At 42.2% G+C, this 17,414-nt stretch overlaps 2 protein-coding genes across 3 annotated transcripts in view; one reads left to right on the forward strand and one right to left on the reverse strand.

The window, feature by feature from the left end:
* polr1a (RNA polymerase I subunit A) overlaps window positions 1-17,414 on the forward strand; it is a 198,316-nt gene that overhangs the window by 104,742 nt on the left and 76,160 nt on the right. For both annotated transcript variants that reach the window (XM_073042216.1, XM_073042217.1), the window contains exons 18-20: window positions 6,951-7,109; window positions 12,742-12,840; window positions 15,489-15,641. In XM_073042216.1, coding sequence (XP_072898317.1) covers window positions 6,951-7,109; window positions 12,742-12,840; window positions 15,489-15,641 — 411 coding nt within the window. The remainder of the gene's footprint in view (window positions 1-6,950; window positions 7,110-12,741; window positions 12,841-15,488; window positions 15,642-17,414) is intronic.
* Window positions 4,078-4,716, reverse strand: LOC140725896 (peptidyl-prolyl cis-trans isomerase-like). The gene has a single exon (XM_073041835.1). The coding sequence runs from the start codon at window positions 4,714-4,716 to the stop codon at window positions 4,222-4,224; it is 495 nt and encodes a 164-aa protein (XP_072897936.1). The 3' UTR covers window positions 4,078-4,221.

Consider the following 17,414-nt stretch of genomic DNA (forward strand, 5'->3'; position numbering starts at 1 on the left):
TAAGTTATAAAAAGTGTGTTGGCTGGGTGGGTCGTGTCCTTGATTATCTTGGCAGCACTACTTCAACAGCACGTGGTGTAAAATGAGTCCAAGCATTGAAGATTGGTTTGTGTGATGTGCTGGGCTATGTTCATGATCTTCTGCAGCTTCTTCCGGTCTTGGACAGGACAACTTCCATACCAGGTTGTGATGCACCCTAGAAGAATGCTTTCTACGGTACATCTATAAAAATTAGTGAGGGTTTTAGGGGACAGGCCTAATTTCTTCAGCTTTCTCAGGAAGTAAAGCCACTGGTGGGCCTCCTTGGCAGTGGACTCTGCTTGGTTAGACCAAGTCAGGTCATTTGTGATATTGACCCTGAGGAATTTAAGGCTTTTGACCTGTTCCACCTGCGCACCACTGATGTAGATGGGGGGTCGTGCGGTCCGCTACTCCTTCTGAAGTCAACAACCAATTCCTTTGTCTTGCTGACATTGAGGGATAGGTTATTGTCTTCGGACCATGCCACCAGGTTCTTAATTTCCTCTCTGTACTCAAATTCATCATTACCTGAGATACGGCCTACAATTGTGGTGTCATCAGCAAACTTATATATTGAGTTCGATGCAAACTTGGCTACACAATCATGGGTGTACAGTGAGTACAGCAGGGGGCTGAGTACACAGCCTTGTGGGGCACCGGTGCTCAGAGTGATTGTAGAGGAGAGATTGTCCCCTATTTTTACAGCCTGGGTCCTGTCTGTGAGGAAGTTGAAGATACAGCTGCAGAGCTGAGTGCTAAGACCCAGGTTCCGGAGCTTAGGAATCAGTTTATTTGGAATGATGGTATTAAAGGCAGAGTTGTAGTCAGTGAAAAGGAGCCTTATATATGCATGTTTATTCTCCAGGTGTTCTAAGGAGGAATGTAGTGCCAGAGAGATGGCATTTGCCATTGATCTGTTGCTCCAGTAGCGAATTGCAAAGCGTTGAGGTTGACCGGTAGGTTATGGTTGATGTGTGCCATAACCAATCGCTCAAAGCACTTCATAGCAATTGATGTCAGAGCCACAGGTCGGTAGTCATTCAGGCATGCCACCTTACTCTTCTTCGGCACTGAGATTATCGTTATAAGTCTTCCTTCTTACTGGGATATATAAGTATTTGGATAGATGGACTAATTATGGTTAGTCTACATGGTGTTGTGCATGGCAGGTTTTGTCTAATCAATCTTATAGAGTTTTTCAAGGAAGTTACCAGGAAAGTTGATGAAGACAAGGCAGTGGACATTGTCTACACAGACTTTAACAAGGCCTTTGACAAGGTCCCGCATGGGAAGTTGGTCAAAAAAGGTGCAGTGTCTTGGCATTCAAATGAGTTAGTAAATTGGATTAAACATTGGCTTTGCGAAGAAGCCAGAGAGTGTTCGTAGATGGTTGCCTCTCTGACAGTAGGCCCGTGACTAGTGGTGTGACGCAGGGATCAGCGTTGTATCTGTTGTTGTTTCTCATCTATATTAATAAACGGGATGATAATGTGGTAAACTGGATCAGTAAATTTGCAGATAACACCAAGATTGGGGGTGTAATGGATAGCGAGGAAGACTATTAAAGCTTGTGGCATCTGGACCAGCTGGAAAAATAGGCTGAAAAATGACAGATGGAATTTCACAGTGAGTGGTAGGGCACTGGGGAGTGTGGGAATAGAGGTCCATAATTCATTGGAAGTGGTGTCACTGGCAGATAGGGTCATAAATAAAGCTTTTGGCACATTGGCCTTCATAAATCAAAGTTTTGAGTACAGGAGATGGGATGTTAAGTTGAAATTCTGTAAGATGTTGATGAAGTTTAATTTGTACAGGAATTATATAAATAAGTTTGTAAGAGTGCAGAGAAAATTTACAAGGATGTTGCTGGGACTTAATGACCTGAGGATTGGAATAGGTTAGGACTTTACTTTTAGAGACTAAAAGATTGAGGGGGAGATTTGATGGAGATTTACAAAATTATGAGGGGAATAGATAGAATAAAAGCAAGCAGGCTTTTTCCACTGAGGCTGGGTGAGACTACAGCTAGAGATCTCAAAAGTGTGAAGAGTGAAAGATGAACTGTTTAAGGGAAACATGAGGGGGAACTTCTTCACTCAGAGGGTGAGGAGAGTGAGGAATGAGCTGCCAGCGCAAATGATGGGGTTGATTTCAACATTTAAAAGAAATTTGGATAGGTACATGAATGAGAGGGCTATGGTTTGGCTGCAGCTCGATGGGACTAGGCAGATTAATGGTTCATGCAGGATTGGCTGAATGGCTTGTTTCTGTGCTGTTGTGTCCCATGACTCTATATACAGCCAATTGAAACAGTGTTCCTCCGGAACACAGTGCACCCACGAAACATATATCACATATAGCATGTAAATCAAATTATTATCATAAATAAACTGACAAAATATAATTGTATGTAGTGTGCAGCACAGGTAAACAGCTTGCTAGTGATGAGACCTGGATAGTGGCAGGGTATTCATTTGTCTCAGAGCCTGAGATAAGAAACTGTTGCCCAATCTGGCAGTTCTAGTCCTGATGCGTCTGTATCTCCTTCCTGATGGTCATGAGTCGAAGAGTTTGTGATGGGTGGTAGGGATCCTCAACAGTGCTTTGGGCCTTTCATCAGTAATGCTTCCAGTAAATATCACAAATAAGGGGAGGGTGATCCAGATGATTCTTTTGGTGGTTTTTACTGTCCTCTGTAGGGTCCTGTGGTCCGATGCCTTGCAGCTTCCGCACCACACAATGATGCAGCCAGACAGGACACTCAGAAAGTTGTTGGATAGGAAGCAAGGAGCCTTGCACGCCTCAGTCTCCTCAGAAAGTGTTGATGCCTCTGTGCCTTCTTGACTAGTGAGGAGGTGTTGTTGGTCCAGGTTAGATAATCTGTTATGTGTGCACCAAGGAACTTTGTGCTCTTCACTGTCTCCACAACAGAGCCATTGATGTGCAAAAGAGTGGGTGACCTGTGCCTTCGTGAAGTCCACAATCATTTCTTTTGTCTTGTTGGCGTTGAGACTCAGGCTGTTGTTCACACGCCATTTGACAAGCCTCTCCACCTCCTCTCTCTATGCCGACTCATCATTGTTGCTGTGGAGGCCAACCACTGAGATTCCTCAGCACACTTGATGATGCAGTTTGAGCTGAAGCTAGCAGTGTAGTCATGAGTCGGCAGCGTGAACAGTCGCGGTGTCAGTGCTCGGCATGTTGCTGTCAACTGGGACTGACTGGGGTCTTCCCGTCCGAGATGCCCAAAATCTAGTTACAGAGAGGGTCTTGAGTCTCAGCAAGGACAATTTACCCACCAGCCTCTGAGGGATGATCGTGCCGAGCTCTTCTGGGGAGAGTTAGCAGCACCAAATTACTGGAAGTACTTATAACAGATGATTTCACCTTGTCGCTAAACACCACCCCTTTGGTCAAAAAAGCACAGCAGTATCTCCACTTCCTGAGGAGATCGAGGCGTGTGCCTCCCCCCAGCCATCGATTTTGAGAATGTTCTGACCAGCTGTATCACTGTCTGGTATCGGATTTGCAAGGCATCTGACTGCAAGATCTTCCAAAAGATTGTGAGGGCGGTTGCAAGGATCATCAGGGTCCTTCATCCACCCATCAGAGATATTTATCAGGAGTACTGCATACATAGGGGCCCTCTCATCTTTCAAACAATCTCTTTGACCCCTTATCATTAGGCAGGAGGTACCATAGCATTAGGACAAGACTGTTAGTGTGGGAAGCAGCTTCTTCTCCCAGGCCTCATCGTACACAAAGCACTATACTGTTTATTTATTAATTTGTAACGTATATGCACCCTGCGTGCTATGTGTGTGCGTTATATGTACTGTGTTGAGCACCTTGGTCCGGAGGAATGTTGTTTAGTTGGCGGTATACATGTGTATGGTTGAATGACAATAAACTGAACTTAGACTTTTTTTTGGTGAGCAAATGTACATTTTATTTGAATGAAGTGTTTTAGTACAAGGCTAAAATAAACAAATAATTCCATTATACCTCATGAAAAGGTTAAAGGCTAAGCACTGCCACAGATCACTGAAAATTGATGGTTCAGGCTCCAACCTGGGCAAAAGCCTCAGGTAACTTGGAAATGCACAATTACACAAATCAACTTGAGATTTGGATTTTGCCACCTTCATAGCAATGTACCAATGGAAGAAAGACTGGGCAGCCACCGTAGGAATGTTCTCATCACATTGTTCCACAGTCAAGAATGCGAACAGTAACACTTGTCTTTCCACTCTGCCATCCCTTTGATTCCATTTGTTGTACGACATCCATGCCTTCTACCACACGGCCAAACACAACATGCTTTCCATCCAACCAACTAGTTTTCTCAGTACAGGTAAAAAATTGTAATCCATTTGTATTGGGCCCAGCATTTTCCATTGACAGTGTTCCTGCTCCTTCATGTTTGAGTAGGAAGTTCTCATCTGGAAATTTGTTACCACAGATGGATTTGCCCCCTGTGCCATTGCCTTTTGTGAAATCTCCACCTTGGCACATAAAGCCAGGAATTATTCGGTGAAAAATTGATCCCTTAAACCCCTCGCCCTCTGGTTTGGTACAAAGCACACGGATGTTCTCTGCAGTTTTTGGAACAACATCGCTCCTTAGCTCGAATACAATGCGGCCCACTAGCTGTTTATCAAAACCAATGTTGAAGAAGACGCGAGGGTTGCCCATTCTATTTTTTTCCTCTCTCACCACTTCGTGCTAACCTCAACCGAGCACGCTGCTAGGAGTGCTAATTCTGAACTTAGACTTTAAGTTGACAAACAACATCTTGGCATTTGAGGCATCGTTTTCTAGGTGGGAAAAAGTGGAATGAAGTGCTGAGTCTATGGCATCATCAGTGGACCAGTTTGAGCAGTAGGTGAATTGAAAAAGAGTCCAACGTTGCTGGATGATAGGATTTTATACGATCCATTACCAGCCGCTCAAAACACTTGTTGAGTGTTGAGTAAGTGCCACTGGACAGTCATTGTTTAGGCCCAATATTGCCTTCTGAGGCAGTCCCTCTTGTAGATACCGAGGATGGTGGAGAGGGATGTGCCCATGATGTACTGTATTGGGCTGAGTCAAATACTCTGAAACTTCTTTTGAACCTGCACATTTAAAGTGCTATACCTGACCATCAATGGTAGAGTTTACAAGTCAAGTTCCATTGTAAAGGGATAATGGTAGGTACAAGAATGATATGGGTACACATCTCAGATGACATCTTCAATTTGAATTCTTAATTTATCCTTCTATGCCTTGCTGCAACTTTTGAGACATTTTCAAAAGAATGTCTTTCTGGATGTTTATGTGAAAAGCTGGATACAGTGCTCTAGCTGGGTCCAAGCCAAAATTCATGAGCTAGCATTGTGTGCAGCAGACATGGCAGTAAAATGTTGTTTGTTATACTTCTGAAGAAATAAAACAAATATTCCGGTAAGTTTTGTCCTCCATATGGTTGTCATATGGTAAGCCAATTACTGTTCCACATACGGATCTGAAGCTTCTGTTTAACACTTTTAGTTTTGCGAGTTGTGAAGGGCATGAAGGAAAGGGTGGTGCCGAGAGGAGTAAAGAACACTTGAGAAATGCAGGAGCAGGGGCATCAGGACTTGGGGGTCAATGAAGGGAGAGGCTTGGATGCCTGATTATTGATACTGTGTAGAGGCTGGGATGCAGGTAGAGGGGGCAGGAAGCCTGTCATTAAAATGTCAGGTCCATTGGAAAATTGGACATTTAATTGAATGAAGGTGGTGGTGGTCAGCCAGAGCCTGGGGCAGTCAAGGAACAGCAGCTCTGGGACTTGAAGTCCCAGACTTAAAAAGAATTCTGAAATTTGGTTCCATCAAAGTAGACAATGGTCACTTCCTTACACAATTTAGAACATAGAATAAAGAACATTAAAGCACATTACATGCCCATTGGCCCACAATGTTGTGCCAACCCTTTTAACCTACTCTTAGATCAGTCCAACCCTTCCCTCCTGCATAGCCCTCCACTTTTGTATCATCCATATGTCTATCTAAGAGATTTGTAAAAGCCCCTAATGTATCTGCCTCTATCACCCCTGGCAGACTTACCCCTATACTTTCCTCCAGTCACCTTAAAATTATGCCCCCCTAGAATTAGCCATTTCTGTCCTGGGGAAAAAGTCCACTCTACCCACTCTATCTTATCATCTTGTACACCTCTATCTAGTCACCTTCTTTACTGCAAAGAGAACACCCTAGCTCACTTAACCTACTCCCAGTCCAGTATGTTCTTCAGTCCAGTCAGTATCCTGGTAAATTTCCTCTGCATCTTCTCTAAAGCTTCCACATCAAGATGCCTCTCATCCTTCTTCGCTCCAGGGTGAAAATCCCTACCTCACTTCCTAAGACATGCCCTCTAGTCCAGGCAGCATCCTGGTAAATCTCTGCACCCTCTCTAAAGCTTCCACATTATTCCTGTCATGAGTTGACCAGAACTGAATCAGATATTCCAAGTGTGATCCAACCAGGGTTTTATAGCGCTGCAATGTTACATCATAGCTCTTGAACTCAGAATTCTCCTGCTGTCACAGAAGTTTTTACAGCGGTTCGTAATACATTGTATATCAAATCTTGAAATTTTTCCAGACGAAGACCACTAAGTGTCCTGTCAAATTTCCAGAGGGGCATGAAATAATGATCAGTTTTGTGTCTCAATCCATCCAGGATACATTTTCAGTCGAGTAGTATGGAAATTGATAGTATGGTTGTTTTTTCTAGATGTTTTGAGTTTAATCTGAAGTAGCAATATGAAAAAAATTACATCAAAATCTTTGTGCTGCAAAGTGTTTGCATGCAAGAGTGAAATTAAATTATATATTTATTGCTCGAGGTAACATGCAGTAATTGCTATGTAGAAACTTAACTCAAGCAAGTCTATTTTGTCCTTAGGCCATCCGAAATGCTTTTAATTTACCGGAGTCTGCCTCATGTGAAGAAGCTCAAGATAAGTGGCAAAATGCTCACCTCAGTAAAGATCCCAGGGACATGAACGTAGTGGACCTGAAATTTAAAGAAGAAGTGAATCAGTACAACAACCAGATCAACAAGGTCTGAAAAAATATTGCTTTCCGATTATTATAAGTAAATGTTTCTTCTGTTGGAGACGATAGTGATTATCGTTCCAGAATGCATCATTTCCTGTGCCTTTTCACTCAGTGTTATTGTTGGAAAGGGGGTGGATAAATTCTTAAGAATGAAATACGCAGAAGATGAAATTAGGATAGAGTTTATTCTAATTAGAATTAGTAACACAGAGTTTCATTTTCCTGGAGATTCAAGATTCAAAATTTTTTTAAGTACATGAGTGTAAAGGAGAATGAAATGATTGTTACTCTGGATCCGTTCTGGTGTTTCCACAACCAACGGTCTAACTTTAAGGACTCTATATCTTGTTATCTATTACTATTTATTTATATTTGCATTTACACACTTTGTTGTTCATCGAGCTGATTTACAGTTACTGTTCTATACATTTGCTAAATATGCCCGTAGGAAGAAGATCTCAGGTTGTATGTGGTGACATGTATGTACTCTGATAATAAATTTTACTTTGAACTGTTTTGAACTTAGATGCAGCATAAAATAAACACAATAAGTTTAAAGAACACGATAAAACATTCCATCACACCCATCCTCATGATCGAACGATGGGAATTTATTATATTGGCTAAGTAAACAACTAGTTTGGCCAGAGTCCTTAAACACAGTAGAGATTTTATTTAATACTTTTTAAATGTCCTCAGCTGGAATGAAACTAATAGTGATTTTGTAACGTATTTTTTCTCTATAAAAGTTTCCAGGTCTGGTCACTCAAAATGGCATCCTACACTAAGGAGACGGAAATAACTAATCATTGATTGTTTGGGAGTAGATTTTAATTTTCGCTCCCTTAGGCTGTTTTAGCAATAAGGTTGAGAACCTGCACAATTTTCATTTCCCACCATTCCCTCGTCTATCTTGTTATTAAATATTAAAATGATTCAGCAGCATTGGCATGGTTTTCTGAAAATGAAATCTGTTCGGCAAATTTAAACTTTTGAGGATGTAACTGGACAGGAAGATGGAGATATAGGTAAATTATTAAAATGTGAGTTTATTCATCTTTGTGAGGAGAAATAAAGAACGTTTTGAATTGTAAGAAATGTGGAAATGGAGATCTAAAGAGGACAGTGGCTTGCTATTTAATTTATTGAGATACAGTGTGGAATAAGCCTGTCCAGTCCTTTGAGCTGTGCTGCCCAGCAACCACCGACTTAACCCTAGCCTAGTCATTGGACCATTTACCATGACCATTTAACCTACCAACCCGTACAACTTTGGACTGTGGGAGGAAACCAGAGCACCCAAAGGCAACTCAGATGGTCATGAGGAAAATGTACAAGCTCCTTACAGTGGCTAGAATTGAACCTGGGTCGCTGTACTGTAAAGGATGAAAGTAAATGTGCAGCTAATACAAGCAATTAGGAAGGCTAATGTTTACCTTTATTACAAGGGAGTTCAGTCCAAAACTAAGGACTTTGGTAAGGTAATTGAAGAATTGTGTGGTGTTTTTGGCTGTAAACCTCAAAATATTTTCTGCTGTGTAACCAAGTCGATTTTTTGCAATGGTTACTATAATTTTTGCAATGGTTACTATAATCCTCCAGGTGGGTATGTTGCCTCCCTGGTGCAAGGGTCAAGGATGTCTCTGAGTGGCTGCAGGACATTCTGGAGTGGGTGGGTGAACAGCCTGTGGTCGTGGTGCACATAGGTACCAACGATATAGGTAAAAAAAAATGGGATGAGGTCCTACAAGGTGAATTTAGGGAGTTAGGAGATAAAATAAAAAGTAGGACCACAAAGGTAGTAATCTCTAGATTACTACCAGTGCCACGTGCTAGTTAGAGTAGAAATAGGAGGATATTTCAGATGAATACGTGGCTTGAAAAATGGTTCAAGGGGGAGGGATTCAAATTTCTGGGGCATTGGAACCAGTTCTGGGGGAGGTGGGACCGGTATAAACAGGACGGTCTGCACCTGGGCTGGACTGGAACCAATGTCCGAAGGGGAGCGTTTGCTACTGCTGTCCAGGAGGCTTTAAACTAATGTGGCAGGGGGATGGGAACAAGTGCAGAGAGACAGAGGGGTGTAAAATGAGGGTAGAAGAAAAAAGTAGTAAGGTGAAAAGTAAAAGTGGCAGGCAGGCAAATCCAGGGCAAAAAGCAAAAAGGGCCACTTTTCAACGTAATTGTATAAGGGCTAACAGTGTTGTAAAAACAAGCCTGAAGGCTTTGTGTGTCAATGCGAGGAGCATTCATAACAAGGTGGATGAATTGAATGTGCAGATAGTTATTAATGAATATGATATAGTTGGGATCACAGAGACATGGCTCCAGGGTGACCAAGGATGGGAGCTCAACATCCAGGGATATTCAATGTTCAGGAGGGATAGACAGGAAAGGAAAGGAGGTGGGGTAGCATTGCTGGTTAGAGAAGAGATTAACACAATAGAAAGGAAGGCCATTAGCCTGGAAGGCCATTAGCGTGGAATCGATACGGGTAGAGCTGCATAACACTAAGGGGCAGAAAACGCTGGTGGGAGTTGTGTACAGGCCACCTAACAGTAGTAGTGAGGTTGGAGATGGCATTAAACAAGAAATTAGAAATGCGTGCAATAAAGGAACAGTAGTTATAATGGGTGACTTCAATCTACAGATAGATTGGGTGAACCAAATTGGTAAGGGTGCTGAGGAAGAGGATTTCTTGGAATGTATGTGGGATGGTTTTCTGAACCAACGTGTCGAGGAACCAACTAGACAGCAGGCCATTCTAGATTGGGTATTGAGCAATGAGGAAGGGTTAGTTAGCAATCTTGTCGTGTGAGGCCCCTTGGGTAAGAGTGACATAATATGGTGGAATTCTTCATTAAGATGGAGAGTGACATAGTTAATTCAGAAACAAAGGTTCTGAACTTAAAGAAGGGTAACTTTGAAGGTATGAGATGTGAATTAGCTAAGATAGACTGGCAAATGATACTTAAAGGGTTGACGGTGGATATGCAACGGCAAGCATGGATGGATGAAGATGAAGATTATGAGAGAAAGCTGGCAGGGAACATAAAAACTGACTGTAAAAGCTTTTATAGATATGTGAAAAGAAAAAGATTGGTCAAGACAAATGTAGGTCCCTTACAGTTAGAAACAGGTGAATTGATCATAGGGAACAAGGACATGGCAGACCAATTGAATAACTACTTTGGTTCTGTCTTCACTAAGGAGGACATAAATAATCTTCCGGAAATAGTAGGGGACTGAGGGTCTAGTGAGATGGAGGAACTGAGGGAAATACATGTTAGTAGGGAAGTGGTGTTAGGTAAATTGAAGGGATTAAAGGCAGATAAATCCCCAGGGCCAGATGGTCTGCATCCCAGAGTGCTTAAGGAAGTAGCCCAAGAAATAGTGGATGCATTAGTGATAATTTTTCAAAACTCCTTAGATTCTGGATTAGTTCCTGAGGATTGGAGGGTGGCTAATGTAACCCCACTTTTTAAAAAAGGAGGGAGAGAAAAACCGGGGAATTATAGACCAGTGAGTCTGACATCGGTGGTGGGGAAAATGCTAGAGTGGGTTATAAAAGATGTGATAACAGCACATTTGGAAAGAGGTGAAATCATCAGACAAAGTCAGCATGGATTTGTGAAAGGAAAATCATGTCTGATGAATCTTATAGAATTTTTTGAAGATGTAACTAGTAGAGTGGATAGGGGAGAGCCAGTGGATGTGCTATATTTAGATTTTCAAAAGGCTTTTGACAAGGTCCCACACAGGAGATTAGTGTGCAAACTTAAAGCACACGGTATTGGGGGTATGGTATTGATGTGGATAGAGAATTGGTTGGCAGATAGGAAGCAAAGAGTGGGAGTAAATGGGACCTTTTCAGAATGTCAGGCAGTGACTAGTGGGATACCGCAAGGCTCAGTGCTGGGACCCCAGTTGTTTACATTATATATTAATGATTTAGACGAGGGAATTAAATGCAGCATCTCCAAGTTTGCGGATGACACAAAGCTGGGTGGCGGTGTTAGCTGTGAGGAGGATGCTAAGAGGATGCAGGGTGACTTGGATAGGTTAGGTGAGTGGGCAAATCCATGGCAGATGCAATTTAATGTGGAAAATGTGAGGTTATCCACTTTGGTTGCAAGAACAGGAAAACATTATTATCTGAACGGTGGCCGATTAGGAAAAGGGGAGGTGCAACGAGACCTGGGTGTCATTGTACACCAGTCATTGAAGGTGGACATGCAGGTACAGCAGGCGGTGAAAAAGGCAAATGGTATGTTGGCATTCATAGCAAAAGGATTTGAGTACAGGAGCAGGGAGGTTCTACTGCAGTTGTACAAGGCCTTGGTGAGACCACACCTTGAGTATTGTGTGCAGTTTTGGTCCCCTAATCTGAGGAAAGACATTCTTGCCATAGAGGGAGTACAAAGAAGGTTCACCAGATTGATTCCTGGGATGGCAGGACTTTCATATGAAGAAAGACTGGATCGACTAGGCTTATACTCACTGGAATTTAGAAGATTGAGGGGGGATCTTATTGAAACATATAAAATTCTAAAGGGATTGGACAGGCTAGATGCAGGAAGATTGTTTCCGATGTTGGGGAAGTCCAGAACGAGGGGTCACAGTTTAATGATAAAGGGGAAGCCTTTTAGGACCGAGATGAGGAAAAACTTCTTCACACAGAGAGTGGTGAATCTGTGGAATTCCCTGCCACAGGAAACAGTTGAGGCTGGTTCATTGGCTATATTTAAGAGGAAGTTAGATATGGCCCTTGTGGCTAAAGGGATCAGGGGTGCAGTCTCGAAGGGCTGAATGGCCTACTCCTGCACCCGTTTTCTATGTTTCTATGTTTCTATAATATATCTGGAGAGAGAGTAGGAATGATCAGTATTCATTAAAGATGAAAAGAATGGGAAGTCCTCAATGCAGCCATTAAGATTCTGATGGGATTGACTGGATAATGTTGAGAGACATTTCCTTGCTATGGAATCTTGAACTAGGGGGCATAGTCTCAGGATAAGGAGTTTATCATTTAGAGCAAAAATGGGGGGTAAAAATCTATGGGGTTAATCTTTGGGATTCTATACTTCTGAAGGGTGTTTGGTTGTTGAGTAAACTCAGAACTGAGATTGAAGGATTTTTGAAAATGAAGGGATATCTGGATAATAGATTTATAAGTACAAGATTGGTGATATTTTTATTGAATGACAGATCAGACTTGAATGTGGGACTGCCAGTCTTGCTAAGTGTACAAAGTAAGTGCATCTGTGACTGTTTAAATATTTAATTGTTTCCACATAATTAGCTTTAAACTGGAATCTAAAAGTTGATTTTCAATATTATTAATGCAACAAAATGACAGTGGAAATAGTATCAGTGCATTAAATAGAAATTAAATAAGTTTTGATTTCATTTTCAATTTATTTATTAGCATAGATGAGATCGGCAGGGGACCAGATGATTCTTTGTAACTGGTCTGACTGTGTTGCCTCGTTTACTCCCTTTACACTTCATCTTACCTGAACAGCACAGTGGGGTGTGGGGGGGGGGGGGGGGAAGGAAGAAACGTCATTTGGATTGATATTAAATTGTCTTTTCACTTTTGTTGTTATCTTTGTTTGTTTTCTTTTGACTGACAGGTCTGTATGCCCCTGGGTCTTCATAGGCAGTTTCCAGAAAATAACCTGCAGCTCATGGTGCAATCTGGTGCAAAGGGCTCAGCTGTTAATACTATGCAGGTATTATTTATTTTCTCAATGTAGCTGGGCAGTTTTGTACCATGTCTATGTGTGTACATCTTTAACTGTTTAAGGTTTACCATTTCAATGGAAATCATAAAGGAGTCAAAGATTCTTAAAGCATGAAAATCTTCGGTCCACTAACTCTGCACTGACCATCAAGCACTTATTTACACGAATTGCATTTAATTCTTCCCATGTTCCCACGAGCCCTCTTCAGATTCCTCCACTCGTATACAAACTAGAGTTCGAGTCATACAGCTTGGAAACAGGCCCACTGGCCCAACTCATCCAAGTTAACTAATATGTCTACCAACCTAATCCCATTGACCTGTGTTTGGCCCATCTGTAGTACCTCTCAGCCTTTGCTAGCCATGTACCTGTCATTTTTAAAAATTGTTATAATTGTACCTGTGCCTACAAACTTCCTGTGCCAGTTTGTTCCATTTACCCACCGTCCTGCCTATAGGAGAAAGTTTAACTCTGGTCTCTTTTTAATTCTTTCCCTTATCTCATTAATTCTGTATCCTGTAATTTTAGACTCCTCTACCTTAGGAAAAAGACTATGACTGTTCACCTTACCTATGCTCCTTATGATTATAAATGCCCCCTCAGCCTCTATGCTGTAGGTGATTAAAAAGCCAGCCTATCCAGCCTTTTCTAAAACTCGACCACTTGCATCCTGACGACTTGAGTTTTATTTCTGCACTCTTTCCAGCTTAATGACATCCTTCCTACAGCAGGGAGATGAGAATGAAACAATCTTGTCACTGTGGTCTCACCAACAAACACTCAGTTGTAACTTGATGTCCCAACTCCTGTACCCAGTGCCTTGACCGACTAGGCTCATGCAGTGAATCCTGAGGTTTTGCCTCCCACCCCCCAGATGTGCCTAATAAATTTTTCACTGGTGCTTAGACTACTAGAAAATAATTAAGAAACATAAAATTAAAAGAGCAAACACGAGGAAATCTGCAGATGCTGAAAATTCAAACAACAACACACACAAAATGCTGGTGGAACACAGCAGGCCAGGCAGCATCTATAGGGAGAAGCGCTGTCGACGTTTCGGGCCAAGAGCCTGAGGGCGACACTCTCCGCCATGAGAAGGTACCTGGCGTCCCTTTCACAATCACTTCCACGCCTCCGGGGCACCTTTTTCTCCGTTTGCAATGGACCTGTCCGTTATTTCATCCTCCGTCGGATCCATGCATGCAATCGCCGGTTCTTTGACTTTATCACATCCTGCAAGGATCGCAAGATTTTCCATCTGCAGACCCCAGAGCATGGTCTTCGTATCGTGTCCCCGGCCCCGGTAGTCGATCTCGGCTGCCCCAGCGACCCAGGGCATATTGAAAATTCGGACTCCAGCGCCATCACCGCGTGTTCCAACGGCCATGGATTCGCCTCGGCTGTCGATCTCGGCTGCCCCAGTGACCCAGGGCATTTTAAAAATCCGGACTCCAGCACCATCAAAAAGGAAGAGTCTTCGCCCAAAACGTCGACAGCGCTTCTCCCTATAGATGCTGCCTGGCCTGCTGTGTTCTACCAGCATTTTGTGTGTGTTGTTGATAAAATTAAAAGGATGGCTATCCTCAACTTGGCTCTATTTGAATAAATGGAAAGGCTGGGGTGTGCATTGTAATCCATAATGTAGCATGCAATCCCATCACATGCCAGCCATCCCTGCCCTTGGTCCAGGACATCTATGCTCTGCCCTGATTCATTGCTGAGTACTGCAACAGGATAGAGGAGCCAGCCTCTCCTCAAGCTCATTTTTGACCTTAACATTGCAATGGGAATCAGAGACCTGTTGGCTCATGAGAAAGACTTTCACCATGTTTCTTTATGCAACTATCAACAAAAGATGAGTACGCTTAGGCCCTGTTAATTCTTCAAGCTGCAAAGCACTTTCACAAATCATTGCTAACTTGATTAACAATTAATTAACTATGGGAGCAGCCATGTGTCAGACTAGAAGTTCCTACAAAGGACTGTGAGTGTAGCTGAGAGGATCATAAGGGTCTCCCTACCATCAGGGCAGGATGGTACAAGCACAGGATCTTCAGTATTATTAAGGATCCCACCCATCCGTCCATCTTCCAAATTGACTTTACACCTTCAGGCAGGAGACCCTGATGCATAAAAACAAGGACGGTCAGGGTGGGAAACAGTTTCTTCCCCCGGACCAGTAGGCTTCTGAGCTCCAGCTGCATCACATTCAGTGTGTCACTGGTTAATCTGTTCTGTACTTTACAATATTTAATTCATACACTTTAGTTTGTTATTTATGCATGATTTGTCTAGATTTTATCCTTGCCTTCATAAGTTATTGTGTGTAATATGTACTACTGTGCTTTACACCCTGGTTCCGAGAAATGTCTTGTTACTATATATTAAATGGTTATATACATTATATGCATATATATAGTTAAATGACAGTAAACTTGATTTGACTTTAATAATCTTGTCATTCTGAGCCAGATTAAAACCCTGCAGGTGCTTCCTCACATGTTCTCTGGCTTCTCATGATAGTAATTTTGCCTCATAACCCTTTAAAGAAATATTGTGGATAGTTCTAAAATGTGTTCTGTAAGGTGACCAGTTCTATCTATCTTTGAGTAAATAGCACTTTTTTCCATTTTCAGATCTCGTGTCTTCTTGGACAGATTGAGCTGGAAGGTCGGCGACCGCCATTGATGCCTTCTGGGAAATCATTGCCCTGTTTCCAACCTTACGACTTCACTCCACGTTCCGGTGGTTTTGTCACTGGCCGCTTTCTCACTGGTATCAGCCCTCCGGTAAAAAGCAACATTATTATGGTTCTTCCTACCTTTTACGCCACTTCTAATATTACAGAGGCCATGGAGTGCCAGTACTGTTGTTGCCAATTGTACAGCGATATCATCCCTTATTATAGCCTTGGTGTAGTACCGCACAGAAACAGGTCCTTCAGCTCAACTGAACTGTTATTCTGCCTCGTCCATTGACCTGCACCTGAGGCCTTCCATACCCCTCCCATCAATGGATTCATCCAAGTTTCTTAAATATTGAAATTGAGCTTTGGTTAGTTCCACACTTGCACCATCTCTGAGTGAAGAAGCTCCCCCTCAGATTCTCACCTTTCACCCTTAACCTACGACTTCTAGCTCTAGTCTCACCCAACCTCAGTGGGGAGCGTCTACTTGCATTTACAATACCTATACCCCCCCCCCATAATTTTGTATGCCACCATGAAACCTTTCCTCATTTCCCCCATGTTTCAGGAAGTAACATCCTGATTTAGTCAACCTTTCTCTATACTCAGATTCTAATGGTTTGGTGCTAGTGTGCACAGTCCCTATAAAAATTATTCCCCCCCCCCCCCCCCGAAGTTTTCATGTTTTATTGTTTTACAGCATTGAATCACATTGGATTTAATTTGGCTCTTTTGACACTGATCAACAGAAGAAATTCTTTCATGTCAAAGTGAAACCAAATTTCTATAACGTAGCCTAAATTTATTACAATTATTAATCACAATAATTGATTGCATGTATTCATAAGTAGATGTACCTTTGGCAGCAATTGCAGCCTTGAATCTGTCTGGATGGGTCTCTATCAGCTTTGCACATCTGGACAATGCAATTTTTCTTCATTCTTCTTTACAAAACTACTCAAGCTCTGTCAGATTGCATGGGGATCATGAGTGTACAGCCCTTTTCAAGTCCAGCCTCAGATTCTCAGTTGGATTGAAGTCAAGATTCTCACTTGGCTACACTTGACCCAGGACATTAACTTTGTTGTTCTTAAGCTTTGGTGTTATGCTTGGGGTCATTGTCTTGCTGGAAAACAGATCTTCTCCCATGCTATGTTTTGCATATGCCAAACATAGCCTTTAGTCTGATGACCAAAAATCTCAATTTTGGTTTCATCAGACCATAGAACCTTTTCTAGCTGATGTCAAAGTTTCTCACTTGCCTTGTGGCAAACTCTAAGTGAGATTTCACGTGAGTTTTTTTCAACAGTGGTTTTCTCTTTGCCACTCTTCCATAAAGCTGTAAACGGTGACGCACCCAGGCAATGGTTGTTGTATGCGCAGTCTCTCCCATCTCAGTCACTGAAGCTTGTAACCTCTGAGTTATCATAGGTCTCTTGGTGGCTTCCCTCGCTAGTTCCCTTCTTGCACGGTCATTCAGTTTTTGAAGACGGCCTGCTTTAGGCAGATTTATAGCTGTGCCAAATTCTTTTCATTTCTTGATGATTGACTTAACTGTACTCCAAGGGATATTCAGTGACTTGGAAATTTTTTTGTATCCATCTCCTGACTTGTGCTTTTCCATAACCTTTTCACAGAGTTGCTTGGAGTGTTCTTTTCTCTTCATGGTATAGTATTTGCCAGGATACTGACTCACCAGCAGTTGACTCTTGCAGATACAGGTGTATTTTTACTACAATCAATTGAAATATCTTGACTGCTCACCGGTCTCCATTTAACTAATAATGTGACTTCTAAAACCAATAGGCTGCACCATGATGATTTGGTGTGTCATATTAAAGGGGCTGACTACTTGTGCAATCAATTATTTTGTGTT

This window comes from Hemitrygon akajei, chromosome 4 (assembly GCF_048418815.1).
Source record: "Hemitrygon akajei chromosome 4, sHemAka1.3, whole genome shotgun sequence".
NCBI lineage: Eukaryota > Metazoa > Chordata > Chondrichthyes > Myliobatiformes > Dasyatidae > Hemitrygon > Hemitrygon akajei.